At 34.8% G+C, this 26,677-nt stretch overlaps 1 protein-coding gene across 4 annotated transcripts in view; it reads left to right on the top strand.

The window, feature by feature from the left end:
- LOC145662855 (uncharacterized) overlaps positions 1 to 26,677 on the top strand; it is a 426,736-nt gene that overhangs the window by 314,456 nt on the left and 85,603 nt on the right. For 3 of the 4 annotated variants that reach the window (XM_081728787.1, XM_081728790.1, XM_081728791.1), the window contains 2 exons: positions 5,362 to 5,468; positions 7,875 to 8,707. In XM_081728787.1, the coding sequence (XP_081584913.1) occupies positions 5,362 to 5,468; positions 7,875 to 7,996 (229 nt within the window). In that variant the 3' untranslated portion in view covers positions 7,997 to 8,707. Of the gene's footprint in view, positions 1 to 5,361; positions 5,469 to 7,874; positions 8,708 to 26,677 lie in introns of those variants that run through there. The other variant, XM_081728788.1, reaches the window with a different exon arrangement.

The raw sequence follows: 26,677 nt of genomic DNA on the forward strand, positions 1-26,677 counted from the left end.
GAAACTCAAGTAAGGTAAAAGAATGGATTTACTGTATCTCAGCCGTGATGCATTTATAGAATCCTTATGTTAGCTGGTATGATATGATACAAAATTCTGCAACAGCGCCTAGTATTTCTGGTATACAATTAACAGGTACTCTAATCCTTATCTCCAGTATGGATTTCGATTTCTCCCTCCTTCATGAGATAATGAAATACCGTGTTCCTTTAGAATAGTGATGGCTCCTAGTCAGTATGACACCTCTGTCATACATGTAGTATGAAGCTGTGGATGGCCTCACGTCTTGGATGAAGGTGCTTCCTCTGGAACTGACCTCTGTGGCCTTCTTGATTCTCTAACTTGAACAGTTCCTTCTTGGTCCCTGTCCAGTTATTTTATTCTATGTCTATTTACTGTTCCTTCTGTGTTGTTCACACGCGCTATACACCTCAAGATAAAGTTGGAAGAATTGAAAAATAAGGAGTGAAGAATTATGCTGAGATAATCATTCCTGCGATTGTTTTTAGGAAGCAGACTCTTTAATGTATTTCGAACGCGTATGATATTTCAAAACAATTCGGCATGCATGGTTCTACGTTACACAATCTGCATTCCCAACGACTGAGTTTCTTCTTTACTTTACCCGTCTGCTATTTTTCTGTTTCCATACATACTTTACATAATCGGTATGATACTTTCCATTTGCCAAGTGAAGGTACTAGTTGTGGAAAAATGACGTCCAGGTAGCCTGCCGTTGAATGATGATACTAATGCTAGAAATTTTGTTCCGCTTTTCTTTGCTTTGACAACTTTCGAATAAAATCACACAGATGATGTAACCTTCTTGATTCTTTAACTTCAACTGTTCCGTCGTGGACCCTCTCCAGTGGCTGTGTTCTAAATTTATTGTTTATTCTATGTTGTCCACATGTGCTGTACACCTCAACATAAAATTGGAATAAAATTGAATCATCTTGGTTTGTGTTTTTAGACATAATGTAAAATTATTTACAACTGCAATCATGATCATGTGAAAGAACATTTTCGTCCACCATTTTTTTTTCTTTCTGTTCAACGCGTATTATCCCAACATTTGGTCTCCATGATCAATTCCTGATTTTAGGTTTGGTTCAGTTCGGATCAACACCTGATAAAAGAATGTCAGGCTTGAGTTTCGGTTTAGATCATTTCTTACTTTTCACCTGAATTCCAGAAGTAGTTGGTCTGTGTAACATAGAAAATCGATATTTTTGCTATATATATTCAAGCACATAGCTTCACGTAAACACATACACATGCATAATACATACACAAAATACGTAGGCCTACATACATGTATAATACCAATACAAACAATGGGAGAGGGGGCAAAAACAATGTTGAATCCAGAAGGGTGCCCTAAAAAGGTCCTGTATCAGATAAAATTTCCAACACTTATAAATCATAAAAAGCTGAGTAGAAAAAGATGAAACAAAAGAATGAAAAAGAATAACACCATAGGCAACGTGGAATAGTGTTGTTGCGGTGTCCCCAGGGCCCCCATCATGGTTCCCCGGGACCAACTTGAAAATTGCAAATGGGAGAATAGGTTGAGTTATACCTTGTTTGATAGATCGTGGAAAACCAAGCAGCTTAGTACAAATTTTGTTTTGATTTCGGGCAAGCCTGTTTCAAAATGGCGGCTGAAAACGGTTCCACATTCAGATACAAAGCGCAGTGTTCAAATTGAATGTTGCAAGCCAATATTCCTCGAACTATGCATCAAATAAGAAAAGTGTTAAGAGTCAATGTAAAATACAGACAGCCTAAAATATGGGTTAAACACGAGGATCCCCGCCCCCATTTTGGAGGGAGGGGTGTATGTGGAATTTTCAAATGGCAACATAGGGCGAGTGATATCTTCTTTAATAGATCATGAAATACCAAACAGCTTAGTACCAAATTAGGACCTCATGTCTGACCAATTTTTTTTTAGGAATGTCTGTATAGTATATACATTGACTCTTAACATATTTCTTATTTGATGTATAATTCGCTAGATATTGGCTTGTAACACTCAGTTTGAACACTGCGCTTTGTATCTCAGTGGAGAACTATTTTCAGGGCCCATTTTGAAACAGGCTTGCCTAAAATCAAAACAAAAGTTTGTACTAACCTGTTTTGTTTTCCACAATCTTTCAAACAAGGTGTCACTCGACCTATATTCCCATTTGAAATTTTCAAGTTTTTCCTGAGGCCCCATGATGGGGGCCCTGAGGACACCGCAACAACACTATTCCATGTTGTCTATGGCGTTATCCTTTTTCATTTTTTGTTTCATCTTTTTCTACTCAGCCCTTTCTGATTCATAAGTACTGGAAATTTTATCTGATACAGAACCATTTTGGGGGGCCATCTTCAAAACGGTGCATCATATCAAAAATTGTTTCCGACAAATATTATTCAATTTTCCAAGCTCTTTCGAACGAGGTATCATTCGACCTATAATCCCATTTGAAAATTTCATGTACACCCTCCAAAAAATGGGGGCGGGGGAACCTCATGTTTGACTCATTTTTTTAGGCCCCTCTGTATTGTACATTGACTCTTAACATTTTACTTAGTTCGCGAGATATTGGCTTCTAACACTTATTTTGATTCACTATATATATACCGAAATTGTTTCAAATATACAGACGCTCCAGTCGAACTACGAGCTTCAACCCCATCCTATTTTTTCTTGGTATTTGAAAAGTCTAGTCTTTAAAGTTATCAATATAACTGTCCGAATTTACTCGTTACTTATTTGCAAACGAAACCAATGTTACTGTCCAACAACCATCGCACGAAGAAAATTATTCTCGTCACCCTGAGGACATCCGTATTCAAAGTATTAGGAGTCTTAAAATGCTTATAGCATGCACATCCTAGTGAGATGTCATCAGTTAGAGAAAAAGAACTATGTACTCGCTTTCTGCTGTGTGAGAAACATGCTGCCATTCCGAGAAACATTCGTGCGAACAAAGTATCCAACAGTGTCGCATTGGAAGATGACACACTACAACAATTTCTATCAAACTCAAATCTCTATAGCTACTTTTCTAAACGGATGCGCTAACACCAGATAACGGATTATAACCAGAGTTAGTCACAGTGAGATATGTTTACTCACAGTAAGTATAACTTCACTAGAGAAATAGTAGACCCTATGATATTGTCGCATACTAGATGACCAGATGAAGTGATCCTGACTCATATTGCACCTTGAACACTCCCATCTAACACAATCTTGTTTGTTGCGTGGCTGTAGGAGTCTATGAACATTTTATCCCTCATCATATTCTTGTGGAATGCCCGGAGCACTAAGATCTCAGGGAACATTTCGAACTGCCTAAAACGTTAACTAGGTTTTGAGGATTAGTTTGGTTTCTAGTAACTTATACAGAGGACGTTCTAGATTGATTTACACTTTCCTTTTTTTTTCTTCTTTCATGGTCCACCATTGAGCTCGTAATTATAGTTGGAAGGAAATTATACTTAGGTCTGCCTTCAGATGAAAGAACAATACAGAGAAATGTAATCCCTGGAAACTACAGCACATTTCATCAACAGCTGTAAGTACGTGACCAGACAACATGGAAGGCGATCAGCAAGGGCAGCGCTGAATAACGTGGGTTTTGTGGTAAAGGGTGTACAGACTGCGGAAATTCACAGCAGATTGGTTCCAGTGTATGGAGAGTGCGCATCGTCACTTAAAACCATATACAACTGGATGGACGGCTGGAAAAGTGGCCGCAAACTAACGGAGAAGAGAACCAGTTCTGGAAGGAAAGTGACTGTGACAACACCAGTGAACATTTCAAGAGTGGAGCGACTTATTCAGGACAACAGGTGCATCACGTTCACGGAACTGAAGGCGGAAACAGGACTTGGCAGAATCACTCTGCACTGTATAGTGTACAACACCTTAAGATGGGTAAGGTGTCTGGCAGGTATGTTTCCAAATTCGTGAATGCAGCAAAAAGACAACAGCTCAAGGACGTGGGCAGTTATCGTCGGCAACGCTACAGCTAGGATCCAGAAGGCTTCATGTCCAAACTCGTTACTGGAGACAATACTTGGCTGCATTACCATGAGCCAAATTCCAATTTACGCAGTCTGTACATCTTATTTCCAGAAAAACCACGTTGTCGAGCGCTGTCCTTGCTGATCACCTTCCATGTTGTCATCTCACGTACTTACAATTGTTGGTGAAATTTGCATTAGTTTCCAGGGATTACATTTTCCTGTTTTGTTCTTCCACCTGAAGGCAGACGTAAGTACTACTTCTTTCCAACTTGAATGACGAGCTCAATGGTAGACCTTGAAAGAAGAGAAAAAGAAAGTCTAAATCTATACGCTCCTAGTACTTACATTAATTTCAAAGAATAGAATATTTAATATTATCATTTTCTTAGATTTTTCTCTTATGTGTAAGTAAGTATTATTCTTAACTGTTGTTAAGTTTCCCGTTCATCACTTGCTAATTAGTACCATTGTTATATCTTTACATCATTTCTGTTTCTTTTCACTAGGGTTTGCACTTCTTTGTATACAATTAACAACATATTATTTATAACAATTATTATAACATTACCTTTATAACAATTCTGAGATCTTTCTGTCACTTCTGTATTACATTTTACGGTTTATTTGTTTCCATCTCCTAATTTGGAGCACTAATATCTTCGTTAAAGAGCCGTAGAGGTGTAACTTGGAAACTTGATTTTGAGTAATGACCACTATTCTATCCTTATTGAACCTGCTCCATTAAACGTGAAATATTCTTAGGTAAATTCGTTAAAGTAACCAGTACTGTGCCGTGGAGGGGGACGACGGCCCCGGGCGCTAAATAAGAAGGGCACAAAATTTGGAAGAAAAATTTACTGGAAATATATGTATGGAGGCGCCGTCGTATACTCTCGCCTGGGCAATGATTTTCCACGGCACGGCACTGAAATTAACTGACATATAAACTTTTTGAAACGCCTCATCTTGAAATGAGTACAACGGCATAATGTTACAAACAACTCTCTCGTTAACATATAAAAATCAAAATATGCCACTGGATTCCTTCACCTACATAAGAAAAGGATAAGTTTTGTACTCAATTTTTAATGTGCACTTTGCGTAATTTTACTTATTGTGAACAGAAAAAGTAGCATACATGCTTTTTCACTAATCCGCAGCTAACCCGTGTTTATAGATTAAGTAACAAATATTTAATCAAAATAAATTTACTTAAATATAATGTTAAGTATAGAAGACAGCTTGGTCAAACGTACATTAGATTCTAATTATAAGTTTGCAGAATAATAATTGTAAAGTCTTGACTATATTACTTTTATATCCCTATTTTAGATATGGATTCAAAGATATAGGTGATTATATTAATGTAAAGGTTACGATAAGCCTCTCAAAAATGGCACGTAAACTTCAAGTTGTACGTGGAGTATTAGACGTTGCGCGTAAGTATGTTTTCATCTAAATAATTCTAGTAAATTATAAAGAAGTTGTCCTCTTTGTCGACTTATTATGAAAATACACAAAGTATCGTACTTAAATAAAGCCATAACGTACTTAAATAGGGAAGATTGGGATAACGTTGGAAAATTCCCTCCAAAATCCCTTCCATCAACTTTGGCCCCCTATGAAGTGGCCCCGTGTGAAAGCACATATTCCAAATGTATCTAAAAAAAATACTCTAGGAGTTAGGAAATGGGTGTACCAGGGTTTCTTTTTGATAGACAGAATAGATATGAGGCGAAAAGTTGTATACAAATACTCTCTGTACACATGAAACTGAACCTATGACCTGGCCTATAAAGATAACATATTAGAAGAAATATAAACGCAATACTGTTTATTTCTGATATCAACATTTGTACCACATTTTCTAGTACAACATTTGTACCAATATTTAGAAAACATATTAATACAATAACTATCCACTCGATGTGCACAGGATTTACGTACATATTCACTGATATAGGAAACTTACCTTTTCAGCAAAGTCTTACAAGGCAGTAATTTCTATAAAATTAAATTGTATTCTCCTATCTAAACTATGACATCACATTCAACTTTATCCAGGTTAAATCTTGTTCTCAACTTGTTTCATGTTATAATTTTAAACTACCTCGCATACCTTGCACAAAAAAGACGAACTTGTTTGGACAGTAAATATCCAACCACCTGACACATATGATAAATTCAGTCATCATAAATATGAGTATAAACTTACACACGGCCAACCCATATCCAAAAGCGCTATTCTCAGAACTAAATTTCCAAGTTTCCTTAAGTCAAACACGTAACACACATCTCCTTCATGTAGCTCGACTTAGCCCAACAATAGTTCAACGTTCTCTGTTCAAAAGGATTATTAAATTATATAACAAAATATTAAATGCACTCGCCTGTTTATTTAATTCTAAAGGTGCATATTATATATATATATATATATATATATATATATATATATATATATATATATATATATATATATATATATATATATATATATGGACCATGACTTTATTTTAATGGGAAGTCACTATTGTTAATCAATTTTGTTGACTATTTTAGATATTGTTATTGTTTTGTTATTACATCAATATGCTACCGTCACATTGATTTGTTAGACATTCTAGTCTAAGCTGAAATTCAGCTGTATCTGGAACTTTGTTCGTACATAAATAACGTTTACTAGAAATAATTGAGTTCCAAACTTCCGGTTTGAATTAAGTTTTGATAAAAAGAGATGAAAAACTTCTCTGGAAGCTGATTCGCATGCTACGAACACTTTTCGATACCTTTAACCGTTTTCATTCCGATACGTATCAACAAAGAAACCAAAGAACATACGCACGCAGTGTATCATAGTTTCGAAGATTAATAATGTACTGTACTGTTTGTCTCATTTGTAGTAGACGACATGAAACTATGAAGTGTAGATTCTTCTATCACTGTTGCTTGAACAAATACGTTTCCTTAAACCCATTATTTTGGGATATGAATAATTGATTCTTTTCTATTCTATGCAGAATATTTTTCAACTAGCTTTTCACGGAAATAAGCATAAATAAATACCACCAAAACATATATTTGCATTGAAAAGTTTACTCGTAATTAGAAACAAATAATTTGTTAAATTATTATTCAAAGAAATTCCTACATATGAAGTAAATTATAAGCATACTGCATATACTACAAGAAATATGTACCACAAAAACGCTTGTAGATGAAAATCAAGAATGTACAGCTAAAAATAAAGTAAAAACAGATTATTTAAAATTGATATAATAATGTAGAGCTTATCCAGTTTGACCACAAAAGAAATAGTTGTACACTCATGTCCAAAATGATTGTCGCATATCTGTAACTGTCTTGTTGTGGGAATATAATCTGATAATGATTTTGCAGGGTACTTTTAATACTGGTACTATGTGTATAATCGGGAAGTGTATATTTCTGGTAAATTTCATAGGAAAAGAATTATAACTACGAAAATTAGAATGAGTAAAACAAAATGTTGCTAAATGGACAAGAAACTTTTATTTTCGTTTCATTATTCTTATTTACAGCTCTTTTGACATGAAATTTGCCACATACATGTCCTTGCCAATTATACACATACTAACATTATAAGAAATACCGGGCTATTCGCTATCAAATTATAATCCTACAAAAACATATTTATAGACATGTGACAATAATTTTGGACATGACTGTACGTCATTCTTGCGTAAGTCTATGTAAGCAAATTAATTCAGAACTAGTCTTAAATGCTCAAATAAACATACAAAATAGGAGATTGAAGTAATTTGGTCTACTTAATACTATACTTCAAATTTATTCTTTCTTCCTTCCAGTTTCCATTGGACAAATATTTGGATTGTTTCTGGGAGCAAGCTTCATGAGTTTAGTAGAAGTGTGTTACTATGTATTTTTAAAAACTTTGTACATAATCTGCAAGAAAACTCTGCGTTACTAATGCCAATGAACTGCATAGAATGCACTAACACACAATAATAACAATATCTCTGATATTGAAATTCATATAAGATTTGTCAGCCATTTGAGGTCATGTGACTGTGAGTCCGCGGTTATATCCGTGTTAACTATTGTTTTAATTTTTTAGGATAATGACGGCAGACCCTAAGCTAATAAAAAAAAGGACACACCATGATCGTTGCAAAACACACGAAGCAATTTTGGGGCTGCACAGTTTTTAAAATTTGTCTGGTCATTCGATGCAAAACTTGCAAAGCGTTAGCACCTTCCGATGAGGAGGACATCAACTGTAGCAAAAAAAAAAAAAAAAAAAATGTACATAGCGTGTGAATAGTGTGAGAACATTACAGTTCATACAACAGGTACAGGACTATGTTGATAGGAATGCTAAGAAAATCTGTGAGAACCGTTGCCAGATATCTGAGTGAGTTTGAGGACACTATCTGCATGTGATATATGAGGTATTCTCTGCTAGTATTTGGAAGGAAAAACATGCAATTTACACTAAGTAACAACAGCCTCCGCGATACAAGTAATAGAAAGCAACGCCAAACATTTTGAAGAATCTCGTATAACCTAGACTGTTTCCAATGAAAAGAGGTCATGATCCAGGGTTGAATATAAAAAATGCCATACGGTTATATTGAGATCCTTCTGATGTTCCCATGTTATTCACATTGAGTTATCCACAGTAGTGACGCTTTTACGTAAACGTGGTGAATAGTGAAGAACACTTTTTTGGCATTACACCTTCTTCCCATAGGAAATTCAAATGAATGCTACTGGCTGTTTTAAAGTTGACGAAACAGTTGTGAAACTCCGAATAGACGGTTGTAGAGACTTTTATAGTGGGTTTGTATCATTGCCATTACATTTGCGTAACGTTTCTCTTTTGTTTTTAAAAACAGTTTTGTGTGTGTGAGTGTCAGCAAGTTAACCATCATGAGATCCATACAAGACGGTCCTCTGGAATTCGTAAAAAAGACAATATAACAGTAAGTTGTAAGTGTTCAGTTGTTGTGTAGTTAGTGTAAATAAACATTTATTCATTTATCACAATTATTCTGCTTTTTGTGAACATTTATTCATCAACAGACAGAATCATTGGTCAGCTCCGACCAGATCACAGTGAACTAGCGTTTGATACAAACTGTAAATGTGTATGTGAACAATTGTTACATTGCTCTTTGTTTAGTTCTGTTCATGTGTGCAGTGACATTTATTAATTCTTCTGGAAACTATGTGAATAGACATAAGTGAGAACACGTTCATCAGTGTAGACTTGAGTGTGGACTTGTGTTCATTAGTTAGTGTGGACTTACAATATTTTTCAAGATGGAGGACTCACACAGAAGCAAGTTAGTGAAACAACGTGGTGTGTGCAAAAGTCAACTGACAAGAATTCAAAACTACGTAAGTAATATTAATTCAACAACTACAATTAGTCAGGTGAAAGTACGTGAGACTGCAATGATTGAGTTGTATAAAAAATTCCATGAAGTACAATCACAGTTAGAAATAAATTACGAAAAGGCAGAGGACGATGCATATAGGGAGGAGTTTGAAATCAGTTACTATTATGTATTAGCGCAACTAGAAGATCAGCGTAGCCAGGAATCTCATTCAAACAATTCCTCGAAAAATAAGAATCAGGTGACAAATGATCAATTAAAATTGCCTCGTGTGGAATTGCCATCATGTGAAGGACGATACGAAAATTGGCTTTTATTTTCAGACAATTTTAAAGTTATGATTCATAATAACGATAACGTGTCAGTGTTGCAAAAGTTCCATTACCTTAGATGTGCATTGAGAAGGGAGGCGTATGATTTAATAGCGAATCTGCAAGTTACAAAAGCTAATTATAAAATTGCATGGCAATTATTGAAAGGCAGGTATGAAAATAAGCGTTTGATTGCAGCTACTCACGTCCGTAATTTGTTACATATTAAATGTATCACAAAGGAAACTACATCAGAATTAAGAGAATGTATTAATACAACTACTAGTAACTTGAATACATTACGAGCTTTAGATTTGCAGACACCACTAGAAGAGGTTTTGTTAGTTCAACATTTCGTTTCACAATTAGACAGTAACACTAGGCGTGCGTTGGAGTTACAAATCACAGATCATTCTTTCCCTCCCTTATCAGAGTTCTTTGCTTTCTTGGAACGTAGGTGTCAAGCATTTGAAACTATAAAAAATACACCATCGCAGGAAGTAGTGTCAAGGTCAAGGGACGATAAAAATAGACAGAGTGCTGAACCGAAACAAAAAGAAAAAACAACCAAATCATACGTGACCACAACTCAGTCTTTCTGTAACTTTTGTAAACAAAACCTAATACATCAGTTGTTTAAATGTCCTGCATTTTTAAACGCTGAAGCAAAAGAAAGACAAGACTATGTTCGAGATAATTTATTGTGTTTCAACTGTCTCAAAAAAGAATGTGAAGTAAAGACGTGCAGATCAGGTGGGTGTAAACGCTGTTCCAAAAGGCATAATACCTTGCTGCATTATGACGTAATGTCAAAAGCAGATTAGAAAACCAGTGTTGCTAATTCACAATCTAAAAATTTTTCGAGTCATTCTAATACGAATAGGGAAAGTATGGCACAAGGTTATTATTGCATTTTTAAGGGAAAACCAAATGTTACTGTTATGTTATCTACTGCTATAGCAAATGGTAAATTACATCCATGTAGAGTACTATTAGATTCTGCCATTCAAAGTAATTTTGTGACTGAAGATTTAGTTCAAAGATTGCGTCTACCTAAAAATAAACACCGAGTTCCAATTCAAGGCATTAATAGTGTGATTAGTGAAACAAAGCATTGTGTAGATGTACATATAGAATCAAGAATTCGTGAATTTGCAATTGTTATAAACTGTTTAGTTTTGCTCACAATAACAGATAACATTCCAAGTAGGTCAATCGATCATGCTGATTGGAACTTGCCGACAGACATAGTGTATGCAGATCCTAACTTTCACCAACCAGATACTATTGACATTTTGTTAGGCGCGGAAGTGTTTTTGGACATTTTGCGGTCGCATAAACTAACTAGACCAGGGAATTATCCAGTAGTACAAAAGACTGAATTTGGGCACATTTTGGCGGGTAAAGTGCCTACAATAAGAGATTCTAGTATACCACAAGTGTTATTTTTTGTGCAAGAAAGTAACATTGATAGACAGTTACAGAAACTTTGTGAGCTCGAAACTATACATTCAACAGTCATGACTCAAGAAGAAAGGCAATGTGAACGACACTTTGAGGAACATACTACCAGAGATAGCAATGGTCAATTCGTTGTACGTCTGCCAATTAAGCCAAGCCATAAACCATTAGGAGAATCATATAATTTAGCTCTTCGTAGATTTTACCAGTTAGAAAGACGGTTGCAGCAGTGTCCAGAAATTAACGAGCAGTACTATAACTTTATGAGGGAATATGAAGAATTAGATCATATGAAAAAAGTGAAAGAAGAACATGAAGATAATGGTATGAAATTTTATCTGCCACATCACGCAGTATTGAAACCATCCAGTACCACAACAAAGCTAAGAGTGGTTTTCGACCCTTCTGCAAAGACTTCAACGGGGGTCTCATTAAACGACATACTTCTGACAGGACCAACAATCCATCAAGATTTACATTCAATTGTCACAAGATTTCGAACCTTTCCTATTGCTTTTACGGCGGATATTCAGTCAATGTATCGAATGATTAAAGTTCATGAAGATGACATTGGACTTCAAAGAATTCTGTGGAGATATTCTTCAGTGGAACCCGTCAACATTTATGAGTTGAAGCGGGTCACATATGGTGAAGCATCATCACCATATTTGGCGACGGCATGTCTTCGAAAGTTAGCGGAAGAAGAAAGAAGTAAATATCCTCAAGCAGCGGCAGTATTGGAACGTGATTTTTATATGGATGATGTAAGCTCAGGATGCCTTAACGTTGAACATGCGTTAAAGCTTCAGAAAGAACATATAATTATTGCGAAGCGGTGGGTTTACTTTAAGAAAATGGTGTTCGAACGAGCCAGCATTGTTGGAAGCAATGCCAGAAGAACATAGGGAAATTCACTTACCGTTTGAATTTGAGTCCGAGTCAGGTGTTTCAACATTGGGTTTATCGTGGAATCCTGCATCAGATAAGCCTCTCATCACTAACAAGTCAGTTAAAGAATGTCTCAGGACCAACATACCAACAAACGTCAAGTGACTTCGACCATAGCAAAAATATTTGACCCTTTAGGACTTATAAGTCCTGTAATTACTCCGTTTAAGATTTTCTTACAACAAATGTGGATCAATAAGATCAGTTGGGATGATCAAATACCATCAGAACTCTAATCAGCAATGGTTAGACATGTGTCATCATCTTCCAAGTGTTAACGAAATACAAATTGATAGATGTGTAGTATTGAAGAATTATGTTCATGTCGACATACGTGGGTTTGCTGACAGTAGTCAACTGCTTACGGCTGTTGCATATATGTTAAAACTGTGGATATTTCAGGCAAAACTACTGTTAAACTTTTGGGTTCTAAATCGAGAATAGCTCCTATTAAAAAGGTAACTTTACCAAGACTTCAACTTTGTGCGGCAGTACTTTTGAGCAGGTTGTATCACAAAATAATTCCGATATTAAACATTTCAGTGGATAGTATTTACTTCTGGACCGATTCAAAAATAGTGCTTGCATGGATATCATCTCCAGCTGCCAGATGGAAGGACTTCGTGGCAAACAGGGTTGCAGAGATACAGGAGATCACATCAGTAGTTGAAGGAAGCAGATATTTGGTGGCATGGACCCATATGGCTTGAATCATCTGCATGGCCCAAACAATCAGAAGTGGTAGACGAAGATGTAAGTGAACTTTGTGGTGGACAAACACCGTGCTCGTGGGTTTTCTCGGGGTTCTCCCGTTTCCTCCCACTTTCTTCATTCCACCATTTTCACTCATCTCTCATAATCACCGTCTCCTTTAGCCTAACCGGCATAACCGTGGGACGTAAAACTCAAAGATTTCATTTCATTTATAGAAGAAGATGTTCCAGAAGAAAGGAAAGTAACGACAATATCTTTAGCCAGTTATGAAGGTGGCTTAAGCTGTTTGGAGAAATTTTCATCATTGTGGAAACTATTGCGAGTTATTTGTTTGTGTCGTCGTTTTATTTACAATTGTAAAAATCACAACGAGAAGAAAGTAGGAACTATTTCCACTACTGAAATTAGTGATACTTCACAACAATGCATTAAGCTAATTCAACAGGTTAGTTATTCGCAAGAATTCAAAGATGTAGCTTCGTCAGACCAAGTTTCATCCCAAAGTGAACTTAAATCTTTGTATCCATTTATAGATAATAAACAGTTGCTACGAGTGGGGGGACGGCTAAAAAACTACGACTTACCGTATGATAGCAGATATCAGATCATCTTGCCACCTAAAGAGCATCTCACCAAATTGATAATTGAAAAGGAACATAGAAGATTGTTACATGCTCGACCACAGTTATTGATTTCATTATTGAGGCAAAAATATTGGATCCTACGAGCTAAACAAGTCATTCGATCTATCATTCATCAGTGTCTAGTTTGTTTTAAATTGAAAGCGTCAGCCTCAGAACAACTCATTGGTCAATTACCACCAGCATGAGTACAGCCAGCTCGAGGTTTTATTTCCTTATTGGCGAACCTTTGATAAGCATTCCTGAACCAAATCTAGTGGACATTCAGACCAACCGATTATCAAGATGGAATCACCTTTAGAAGATGAAGCAGCATTTTTGGAAAAGATGGTCTCAGGATTATCTACATGAACTCCAGCAGAGAAGAAAATGGACAACAAAACAACCTAATATTTCTATTGGAGATGTGGTTCTAATCAAAGAAGACAATTTTCCTCCATTGTCCTGGAAATTAGGTGTCATTCAACAAGTGTTTCCGGGTAAAGATGGACTAGTGAGAATAGTGAGTGTAAAGTGTAAGATAGGGATTGTTAAGAGGCCAATTACTAAAATTGTACCTTTACCTAAAAGTGATAATGTGGATTGTGTGTAAGTTGATTGATTGACTTGGTTCAATCAAGAGAGGGGAGAATGTAGAGACTTTTATAGTGAGTTTGTATCATTGCCAGTACATTTGCATAACGTTTCTCTTTTTTTTAAAAAAAAAACAGTTTTGCGTGTGTGAGTGTAAGCAAGTTAACCACCATGAGATCCATACAAGACGGTCCTCCGTAATTCGTAAAAAAGACAATATAACAGTAAGTTGTAAGTGTTTCAGTTGTTGTGTAGTTAGTGTAAATAAACATTTATTCATTTATCACAATTAAGCTGCTTGTTGTGAACATTTATTCATCAACAGACAGAATCACGGTATTGAAATGTATACACATTTCAATGCAATTCTTCAGCTTCGCATAAATCTGCTGTAATGATCCACTAGTTGAGGGCCCCGTTACAAGTGTTTGTTATTTGTGTTTCTTTATTTCATATTCTATTTTAACTTATTTTAACGTGTTATGTAGTTTAATATATATTTATCATTTACATGAAAAATTTCGTTGGGAATCCTATTTTCGACTTGAATTTTCAAGTTTATGTAAGTTCCGAACATTATATACCCTCACAGTTTCCTGTACAAAAATTACTACATCCAGTTTACCCTCCCTTTTCTTGCAAATAATAATAATAATAATAATAATAATAATAATTGGCAGCCCATAGCCATGTCTTAGATTGTCAGAAAAGGTAAGTTCCAAGAACTAAAATTTCTATTAAGATGTTTCTATTCTTAGATTCTATATAAACATGTGAACGATTGTTTTACGAAAGACGTTAACAATTTTAAGATAGAAAGCTGAGTAGTAGGTTTTCTTCTCTTAGAGATTCCTTCTTCTGCATCTATTGTCCTTAAAATATTACAATATAACCACTTCCTGGTTACATATATGTTCTTTTGTTCCCGAGTATACAAAGCAATGTAAAGAAAAATCCATTTTAATATACTTTGTAAGTTCAAGAACAAATATTCTTTTTGTGTGTTGGTGAACATTGATGACAAACAATTTCATTTAGTCGTCGTAGCCAACAATGCATTTTTTCATTCCAATTACATTTTCATCGCACCAGATATACACAAAATGGACAAGCACTAGTAAACAATATTTATTAGTCGCAATTTATTCGAACTAAAACACTCCTATATGTATGAATATTCAGTGGGTTTCTGTACATTTTCATTTGGTTAGTTAGCAACATTTTACACGTTTGAAGAACTACAATCAGCAGAAATCTCACGAAACGTAATTTTTACTTCAGAAAATGAGTGTTGCTGATAACTGAATGTTTTACTTAAGTATGGTTTCTCTATGTTTTATATACACAATTGTATTTGCTCATCTCGAGTATTTAAATGACCTACTGTCAATCCTACGGGAATTTCTCGATTGGAAAAACAATGGATCACCAACCTGAGAAAAAACTCTTTTAATTTCCAGTGGGCATCTATAACTTCCTGTGGCATAAGAAGTAACTACGACTAGCTTTTATCTTCTGAAAAAAAATGTGTACGACGAAAACTTTTTATTAAGATTAGATTATAATGCAAAGGCTGTTTAACTATGTTGCACTGCGAATTCAGAAGAAAATATGATCTCAAAAATATTATGGATTGTAGAATTTCAATCTATGTGAATATCATCGACTGGAGATAATCCATTGGAGGTGCTCTCCGGCTTTTCCCATTTGGAATACAGTGTTAAAAAGTGTGAATAGTGAAACCATGAAAGTTTAGAAGTGAACCACGATCAAAAGGACATTTCGTAGAAAGTTGTTAAATACCTTTTAAATTATTATTTTGAGGTATTAACCTATAAGTTTAATAGAACTTTTTGTGCTGTGTTCTATTTTTTAAACACATTAACAATAAAACTTAGTTGTTCATGTAATGTAGTTCATTTTTTTTTTTTTTTTTTTTTGTATGATTGGAGGTGTTTTGCAGTCATATAGGTTGCATGCATAAATTTTCAGCATTCTTAACTACGGGTAAGAAACAGTGGAAATATAGCCAAAATTGTCCTCCAGAGGCTCAAACTCAAGACGAGTTTGAAACCAATCAGTTACAATTAATGTCATTCACCACAGTTACTAGGAGTATGTTACAGCACAAACGGTTACAATGTACAAGGTGGCAACGAAAACAGTTCCTCATTTGAAAATAGCATACCAAAAGTACTATTCTCCTCAAACTTTTGCAGTAGTTACATAAACTCAAGGTATTAATTGGAATAGTTTTTGATGGTATTAATTGGAATTACAAACACTCGATGTGGGCACCATCTGTTATGCGGGAACCATTAAGACGAAATTCCAGTTCCAGTCAAATCTTGTGAAGAATAAGATTTAATGGACTTTATAGCTATACTAGTGTCTTTCTGAAGATCAAGAAGATCTGGCGTATCCATCTATACTAATCAGAATCCTGAGTGATCTTCAAGGATGTATCAATGGAGCTAAAAGCTCCATCACATCCATTACCCTTCACATGATATGCCTAGAGATGGACTCTCGTCTCGATGATTCCTGCGTAACAGATAGTGCACACATCGCATGTGTGTAATTCCAATGTACATCAGCAAACACCGTTTGAGATTACGTAACTACTGCGAAAGTTTGAGCAAAATAGTACACTTGGTATGCTCTTTACATATCAAGAACTGTTTCTGTGTTCATCTTGTATTATAAATAAAACAATATTCGATCTTTTCAAAATATCTAAATTATTAATATACAAGAAACAGAATAACATTTCGTATACTTTAGATTACAAGGTTGACGTAGGAAGAAATTCATATAGTTACTGCTTTGTCTGTTTATTTCCTTAACATTATAATACAATGATATATAGATAGTTTGTTGCTAAGTGAAGCTAAATATATTGCATTCAAAAACCAAGATGTAATTCTGCCTCTGATATGTTTGCATCCTGTATCGGTTTCATGAAATAAAGAATAAGATTAGATGAAATCATAGTACTTAAATAATAGTAATAAAACTATACACATAATGATTAATAAAACACAATAAATAATGGGAATATGAGTATAATGGATTATCAATTGATATACGCACATAATAATAGAAAGTAGAAAGTATAAAAGAAAAACAAACGGAAATTACTAAAATATACTACACTACATGCAACAAGCGGGTCTTTCTATGCTACACTTAAGAAACTAAATAAGAACTACACTAGGATGATCTATACCAAAATTACTGGAATTAAGCAAAGGTAAAGATAAACTGCAGAAAACAAGCAAAACAAGGAGACAACTACACCTACTTGCAAATTACTCTAGTATTTATACTTAAGACTGATATTACCAACTACTAGAGTAATAGAAAATAATATTAGTCTTACCAGCGTGGAATACCATCATCCAAGATTACCTCAAAGATCTGTAAAACAAAAGAACAAAAGTATTATATTGTACATAATGTTATTATTACAGAAAATTATTGTTTCAATGCAAACTACATATGTAAACTTTCTATATGAAACGAAATCTTATTTTCTTGTTATACGTATTCAATAATGTACACTATTAAGTATTATGTGTTTACGTAATAGAAGTGCCTAATGTATTCTAAACTTACTTTGTTCTCAAAATTTTCTTGAAATATCATATAATATTTAAATTAGAAAATATTTCAACATCAAAGATTCAGAACCCAAGGTTCCTAAACAAACTATATGTATTGGTTCTATAAATATTCCATTCAATTTGATTGATGAGTTCTCCTTGGAAGTCAGTTCGTTCCTAACCAAACGAAATCTTAAAGACGTATCGTTTCTGGTAACTAATGGGTCTGTGGTATTCTCTTCGCGTTTGAACATCCACGCCACCTCATGTAGAACAATAAAAAAATAACTAACAACAACCGTTGCGTGTGTCAATAAAGAATCGGATTGTGTTGCCGAACACAATTGTTTTCAAAAGTAACTTATTTACTGACGACGACAGGAGCTGGAGGAGATTAACCCTAGGAACACCAAGGAAGGGGGTCCTCGGAGGCCCACAAATTATTTTTGTTATATTTTGTAATATTTCTAATTGCATAAAAAATCTAAAAAAAAATCATATTGTCAAACTTGACCCCATTCATCATAAAACGTACTTGCTTAGTTTTTAGTGTTTTGTTTTTTCTCTTTGTAAATAAGGAAAATGCTGTGGGCCTCATAGCCCCTTCCCTTAGTAGTACTAAGGGGCTATTCAGCGCATACGCTAACTGCTATATTCCAGTGTTTTGGCTATTTATTTTATTTTCGTTTGAAACAATTTTGGTATTACAACATGCAGAAGCACTCTGACCTATTATTCTGGTGCAGTATTGCCAACTGCACTTTATAAAAAATTAGAATATACATTTTTATGATTATTTTTTGGGCACCTAAATATTTTGTTTTCTATTACTTTATTCCTTTAAACCTGCTAATACGTAAATAGTGGTAAGACGCTCAGCATACATACTCTCAAAACTATTGAACCATTTATCATTTATCATGAACTCAAAACTAGGAAAGAAAGTTCGTTCTTTTTTCTGAAGTTAAAGAAAGGAGAACCAAAAATCTCTGCCACCAAAAATGATCGCTCTAATCTAATCTCTACGTAAAGTATTATCCATGAACCCTAACATAAGAATGTAGGAGAAAACGGGAAAAAAACCAGAAAAAAAACCCACAGCACAAACTTACTTGCCCTCAAATTAAGGAAAGAACAATAGTGCCCGCATATGTGAAACGTCAGCTTACTGATACCTTTGGAAAGTTCAATTCTAATTACCATACATTGAAAAGACCAAAAAGTGCAAAGTCAATTTATTGTCCTTCTATAATCTTCTGAGTCTTTCTACATTTGTTATCAGCATCTCCCTTGGCCTTGTATAATCGCGAGAAGTTGAATTAAAAATAAGAGCTATGTGTTAACCACATAACGTAAATATACTATAATACTTTAAATATAGTTCTAAAGTAGCAAAGGGGTACGGTGGTAACCTGCTAAAGTGTTTAACTCCATTATGTGTGGCCCAGTGGTAGAGCGCTTACCTCTGGTGTGTGGGGTCCCTGATTCGATCTCAGGACAAAGAATTTAGTCGCGGGCAGCATCGAGTCCGTGGGTTTTCTCGGGATATTCCCGTTTCCTTCCACATTCTCGTTCCACAAATACTTGTATCATCATTCATTTGCCGTAATCATTCGTTGAAAGGGCATAATCGTGGGACGTTAAACTGGAAGATATAATTTCAGGTTTCAGTCTTTAATTAGAAATTTTCTCCTTTAATACTACCCATCAACTGTTTCGCCTCCTTTTCTTGCCTGCTGCAATAGCTTCTGGCTCTTCCCTCATGATAGTCCCTTCCTATCCAAGTTTCCAAACAGTTCATCTTCGTTTTCTTAATAATTTAATATTAGTTTTTCTCTCCTTTACTATTCCTATCATTTACTTAGTCAGTTTTCGTGAAACCCAGTTAGTTTTCTCAATTGTTCTCCCCATCCATATATCGAAAATCTCCAGTCTTTACCTCTAAGACAAACTTTCCTAAATCCTTCCATGCTTTGCTTCATTTCATACTCAAATATGTGCAAATTTATCCTGAATTAAAACATTACAGATACAAAGTAGTGGCAATACCTTCGCATCTACTGACACTGAATGCTAGAAAATGAAGACAATTAATTTTTGGAAAAAGAATGTAAAATAGCAGGAATTGTGTGAAAAGTAAATATACATAAAGAATAACAAAAACATAAATAAGTATTTACACACATTTATGTGAAAAATCTCGAGGCGCCGTTTTTATTTATTTATTATTTTTCAGTTTCTTTCAATAGTATATTTGCTTTAATTTTATGATTGGGAAAGCGATGCAGGTATGGATTTAGGAAGTGAGCAAACGCTAAGGATTTTGTGAAAGAAGGTTAGACCTATCGAGAATATAGAGGAGGAAAGCTATTTTTGTTTCCTTTTTTTTTCAATTTAACTTTCCACGATTATGTTCTTTAGGTTAATGGGAACGATGACTAAGGTAAGTGAATGATGGTAGAAGATTGGTGGAATAATAATGTGGGAGGAAACGGAAATACCTCGGGAAAACCCATGGGCACGATATTGTCCACCACAAAATTACTTGGCCGGGCATCGAATCAGGAATCCCAAGCACAAGAGGTAAACCCTCTGCCACTGAGCCAGGCGGAAAGATAGCCTAAAGGCTCGAAAGTTACAATTTGAATGTAACTGTAACTGTAATCTTAAACGCTCTCTGGTATATATTTAATTAATAGGTCAACATGTGTGAATCATCGTCCTTAAATCAACTACTACTGGTTCAAGAATATTCTGAATCAATTTAAGCTGTGAAACTACTCGTTCTCTCGTTTCTATCGAAGTGAGTGTTTATCAACAAACTTAAAGAGTTCTTTACTGAGTACTCTATGTCTGTGTGTGGCTGTGCCTGCCTGTTATTTGCAATATCTTTTTAATTGCAAGCCGCCCGTTCAATAGAGCATCAGAAACTGATGATAAGAGTGATGAAATTTTTCGCGTCACTTTTACCGTTCCCGAGATATTGGCCAAAAAATTTCGATTTCGGGAGATTTAAAAAATACATATCTCGGGAACCGTAAGCCGTAGAGTGATGATATTGGTGTTGATCAGTACCTAAGATGATGCTGAACAGTTTGGTACCAAATAATCAGAACCTAACGAGGGTAAGACTTCGAGCATTCTGAACTAGGGGTGTTCGATAAGGCTGAGGACTTATCGAACTTTGGGACTGAAAATTTATCGAGTTGTCATCGGTTACTCGAAACCGTTAGAGTATTTGAAATTATCGAAGTTTCGGGTGTTATCGAAATTCGGGTATTATCGAAGTTTCGAGTATTATCGACATTTCGAGTATTATCGAAGTTTCCGGGTATTATCGAAATTTCGAATATTATCGAAGTTTCGGGTATTATCGACATTTCGAGTATTAAAGAAGTTTCGGGTATTATCGACATTTCAAGTATTATCGAAGTTTCGGGTATTATCGACATTTCGAGTATTAAAGAAGTTTCGGGTATTATCGACATTTCGAGTATTATCGAAGTTTCGGGTATTATCAAAAGTAGTGATGGACAGTCCGGTTCCTTCACCTCTCCAACGATTCCTTCTTGCACCCAAACTAGTCAAACAACTTTTTTCATCTGATAAGTTATTGCAAAGTTGTATTTGTCGAAATCATACGTAAAATTATTTTTCTGCCTGCCCCGTTATTGGCGCAATCAGCAAAGTGACTATTAGTAGACTATGGTGTCTTGAATTCCAATTCCATTCGGGTGATACATGTTTTCTCTTCCTCTTTCTCTCTTCTGACAGACTGCTTAAACCTTGTACAGATTTTTGGAGAAAAAACTTTTCCTTCACTTCATTGCTAAGGAGAGAAGTTTTAATATGAACACCCTGTATATATAATCTCGAATGCATTGTTTCTTCCGAACACTCCGACAATCCCGAACTTTTCAAAATATTCAAGCGACTCGACAAATGCGATCATATTGATATATTTCTGTATTTGCTGCTTTCAAACAATTCGAGACTCTCAAACAGTTCGAGTGTCTCGAAGTTGTCTAATGTTTCTTACATTTCGAGTGCCTCAAACACCTCGAGAGTCCTGAAAATTTCGGGAGTCTCGAAACATTTCGAGAGTCTCAAACATTTCGGGAGTCTCGAAAGTTCGATAATTCGATAAAATTAAAATTCTTTATCGATGAAACCAGTGATGAAAATTTTCCGGAAAATTTTGAAACGGAAAATTTTCCTGAAAATTTTCCAGAAAATTTTCCGGAAAGTTTTCCGATTCATAAAAACATACTCCACTTATTCCTACATCTTTGTTTAGTCAAGATATGAGGTGGAAAATTTTCTTCTATATTTTTTCGGAAAATTTCAGTGATTAAATAACAATTCGTCAGTATTCATTAAATTGATTGAATTCATATATAGAAATGTTAAAAAGTGAAAGATCGTTTAAAGAATCTGAAAATTTTCATGGCTCAGACAATTTTCAGTACTATGTAGGAACTAGTGGAACAATTTTTCATGAATCGAAAAATTGTCTGTCCTGTACAGTGATGAAAATTTTCCGGAAAATTTTCCGATTCATAAAAACATACTCCACTTATTCCTACATCTTTGTTTAGTCAAGATGTGAGGTGGAAAATTTTCTTCTATATTTTTCCGGAAAATTTTCCGTTCTTAACAAAATTTAAGTGATTAAGTAACAATTCGTCAGTATCCATTAAATTGATTGAATTCATATATAGAAATGTTAAAAAGTGAAAGATCGTTTAAAGAATCTGAAAATTTTCATGGCTTCGACAATTTTTAGTACTATGTAGGAACAAGTGGAACAATTTTTCATGAATCGAATGAATAAGTGGAGTATGTTTTTATGAATCGGAAAATATTCATGACTTTTAATAAATTGAAATTTTAAATAATAAAATCTGATATTTGTACTCTACGAACTCGATGTATGTTCTCTGCACTTTGCACAGACACACACACAAAGAGAGAGAGAATAGTTGAATCGAGTTAATTTTGAGTTTAACGTCCTTTTCAGCAGCGAGACTATATAAAACGGTACCAACTGATTAACGTGGAATCCGAACTACATGAGCTCCCGCTGGGAATCGAAGCCAGGTTTTCCATGCCAAAGGCGAGTATGCTATCCGCTTAGCAACGAAGGAGATCGCAGAGCGAGAGAGAGAGAGAGAAAAACACTGTAAAATTTTATTTCCCAACTTGAAATAGAAAATTTTCCAGTTCCCGAAAGCTAATTGGAAAATTATAATTTGTTACTGGCTAACTTTGCTCTACTGAAATTCAATTTTGTAGGTCTATGTGCAGTTAAATATAGTGGAAAATTTTCCACCTAACATCACTATACATAATATCCAAAATCGTCCGGCCTATGAAAAGTGTTTTCCACTTGTTCCTACATCGTAATGAAAATTTTCTGATCTATGAAAATTCCTTTCACTTGTTTCTACAGAGCAATAAAACTTTTTGATTCACAAAAAAAAAAAAAAAAAAAAAAAGTTTTACTTTTTGCTTCAAAATGATGAAAACTTTCCGACTCATTCTCTTCAATTTTTCCATATAAGGCAGAAAATATTTCGATTCGTGAAAAATTGTTTAACTTGTTCCTACATTGTACTGAAAATTGTCTGAGCCGTAAAATTTTCAGATTCTTTAAACGATCTTTCACTTTTTAACATTTCTATACATGAATTCCATAAATTTCATGATTGCTGAGGAATTGTTACTTGATTACTGATATTTTTAGAACGGAAAATTTTCCGGAAAAATATAGCGGGAAATTTTCCGGAAATTTTTCTGAAATGGAAAATTTTCCGCGGAAAATTTTCCACCTCACATCACTAGATGAAACGGTTTTGAAATTTTATTGAATTGTCTTCGATTACTCGATTATCGGAAGAGCCCTATTCTGAACTGGATTTTCTTTTGTTCCATCGGTGTTATACCCCTGAATGACTCCAACCCACATATTTCTTGTACTTGGCGTGATTACATACATATATGGGGTTGTATACTCAAGAGCTATCAGGTGAATAAAACAAACATGCTTTCTGGTTAGCTAAAAGTAGGTGTCTTTAATCGGGCACGTACTACTGTAGAAGCCATTCTATTATTATACGTGTAGAAGATAATATAAGTCAAATGGCTATCGTTGATCTTTTGAGCTACGCTAATTTATTATGAAGATTTGACACCATATTTTCCACAATATTGACTATATAGCGCTTTGATACTGTTGTTATTCAGCTTGTCGTTAGTTTGTGATGAGAAGTAGCTCGGATTTATTTTCTGGTAACTCCAAAGAAGTTCAGCTTTTAGTTTGGCTACCAAATGATATCAACATTTCATTATAGAGTTCTGCACCTCAACTTCCTTTCTTAGTTCTCACCAATGATGTAATGCTAATTTTTTAGGTGGGTATACGCTCCATTCCTTGTTACACACACATACACACATATCTATATCTATATCTAACTAACTAACTAACTAACTACCTATCCATCTAGGTATATATATATATATATATATATATATATATATATATATATATATATATATATATATATATATGGGGTGTCTTATAATTCTAATTACAGGCGTTGAAAGTAGACACGAAAACAAGCAAAAAAAAAAAAAAGAAAAGTTTATTACAGTTAAGTCGCAAGTGGCGTTCTTTCCAGGTTATGAGCGCGGGAAAGTGTAGAAAATTGAACTCTGAACATTAACAGCACAACAACTAGAAGAAACAGTATGGTGATTTTCAGACAAAACCATACTTCTATTTTCGAAAAATGTCACATTCAAGATATTCGGGAAATTACGGAAGATTTAATTAAACCTTGTCCCATTCTATCCACAATCACCTATGAGATCTTAACTTAATTTGTGAAATTATGTATCTACTTTCCCCATTCTTTTGAACTTGGTATTTTCTGGCAAGACAAGTGTGTTTCCTCTGAAATTCATACTGTTTCTTCTAATACTATCAGTCTTTGCGCTGTTAATGCTCAGAGTTCAATTTTGTGCACTTTTCCGCTTTCATAGCTCTGAAAGGAAGCAGTTTTCAACTTCGGTGTAAGAAACTTTTTCGCTTGCTTCCGTGTTTACTGGTGGTTTCTCCCTTGAAGCATTTTTTTTTTTTTTTTTTTACCAATTCATTTTAAATAAAATTTTCTTTTGTAGAAAGTAATTGAGAACACAGTTCTCAACTGAAGGAATCAAGCATAATACTTTATGCTTTATTTTGGAACATTATGCTTTATTATGCTCTTAAAGATATCAAACTTGCTTATGTGAGTAACTATCGAAACTAGAAATAAGGTACCAACCATGAGTGAAATATTCTGTTATGCTTTTTTAAGCTTTATGATTGCACTGCCAATCAGTGTTTCCTCAATTAATACTAAAGAAAAATCGGTCCTTATAGTTAACAGATAGTTATATCTTAGAAGTTATGGAATATCCTTGCTTATAGGCAACTCACACTGGCTCTGTGCGTATCGGTTGCATTAACAATCTGGATATGTGTATGAGGTAACAAGAAGAAAAACCTTGATAGAAGTCTGCATTTCGGAGAATAGTAACCGAACCACTCAACCTATTAACCAGAGGCAGAGAAAAAGATTACCTTCAGTATTAGAAATTAATTTAAGACCTTATTTGGCTCTCTGCTTTAGGCCAATTTATTGCTGAAATAATCTCTGGTGCCAAGTTAGAATCGGGTAGTATCGGTATTCCCATCTAAAACTTTAGTTCAATAATTTATTTCGATTCGAGGTTTCCCGTCAGCAGCGACTCAAAAAGAAAAAATAACAAACTACAATCTTACCAAGCGAAGTATCACAAGTGGTAGAATTTTGGCTTCGCGTTCGGGAGGTCGTGGGTTCGATTCCTATTGCTGACCATCCTGACTAGTTTTCCTCAGTTCTGCTAGGCAAATGCCGGGATAGTACCTACTAAACATGCTAGCCGACACCTTACCAAATTGTGTGCCGCAGTGGCTCAGTGGTAGAGCGTTCACCTCTGATACGTAAGATCCTCGGTTCGATTCCAGCCCGCACCAAGCGACTTTTGTTGTGAACAAACAACATGTGCGTGGATTTTCTAGGGATTCTACCGTTTCCTACCACTTTCCTCATTTCACCATTTTCATTCATTTCTCATCACCGTGTCCTGTAGCCTACTCGGCATAATCGTGGGACGTGAAACTTGACGAGTTCATTTTTTTCCTTCCTAAATCCTTTCCATTGTTATTATTGTTGTTAGATATCCAGTATAAAATGGCATCTGAGCGGTATGTGGTGATTGTTAAATGAAATAAAATACAATAAAACAAATACGCACCCTGGAAAAAGGGGAAAGTAGCTAAAGATAACAATGCTGTCCTCTTAAAAGTCCTTCCTAAAAGAATAAAAGTTGTAAACTAAAAAATGGGAGTTTTTCTAATTTATAAAATTAAATTGGAATATTCAAGTTAGTTCTTTTTATTAAAACCGAGGAAGCAAATAAGAAAACACGCAAGCCTATCTCCTCTAGGTAAATTACAACTTCCGTGATCAGACATTTTCTTAGATATTGAAAGGTGTTTCATGACTGCTTATTAAATTATTAAATCTTGAGGACACTGTCAAACAAAAGGATTTTAAAAGGACGCTGCCTGGAGTTACAAGTTATTATTAACTCCCTGTGTTATTCCCTCCAGCATTTACTTAATCCGTCAAAGAAAAGCTTGGAAAGAATAGTGAGGATGGATGGCTATCGATTGTTTAACAATAGAATTACCCGAACAGCTGTTTTAAGCGAAATTTAAACCCAGGGCCGTTCACACAGGTGTAAATTTCAATAATAATAATAATAATAATAATAATAATAATAATAATAATAATAATAATAATAATAATAATAATAATAATAATAATAATCAGCCAAAAAGATGTGAGAAAGCCTTTGCAGATCAGCTGTCCTAAGAGAAATGTTTCTTCATTCACACCAGACAA

This window comes from Thermobia domestica, chromosome 10 (genome assembly GCF_964235325.1).
Source record: "Thermobia domestica chromosome 10, izTheDome1.hap1.1, whole genome shotgun sequence".
Lineage (NCBI taxonomy): Eukaryota > Metazoa > Arthropoda > Insecta > Zygentoma > Lepismatidae > Thermobia > Thermobia domestica.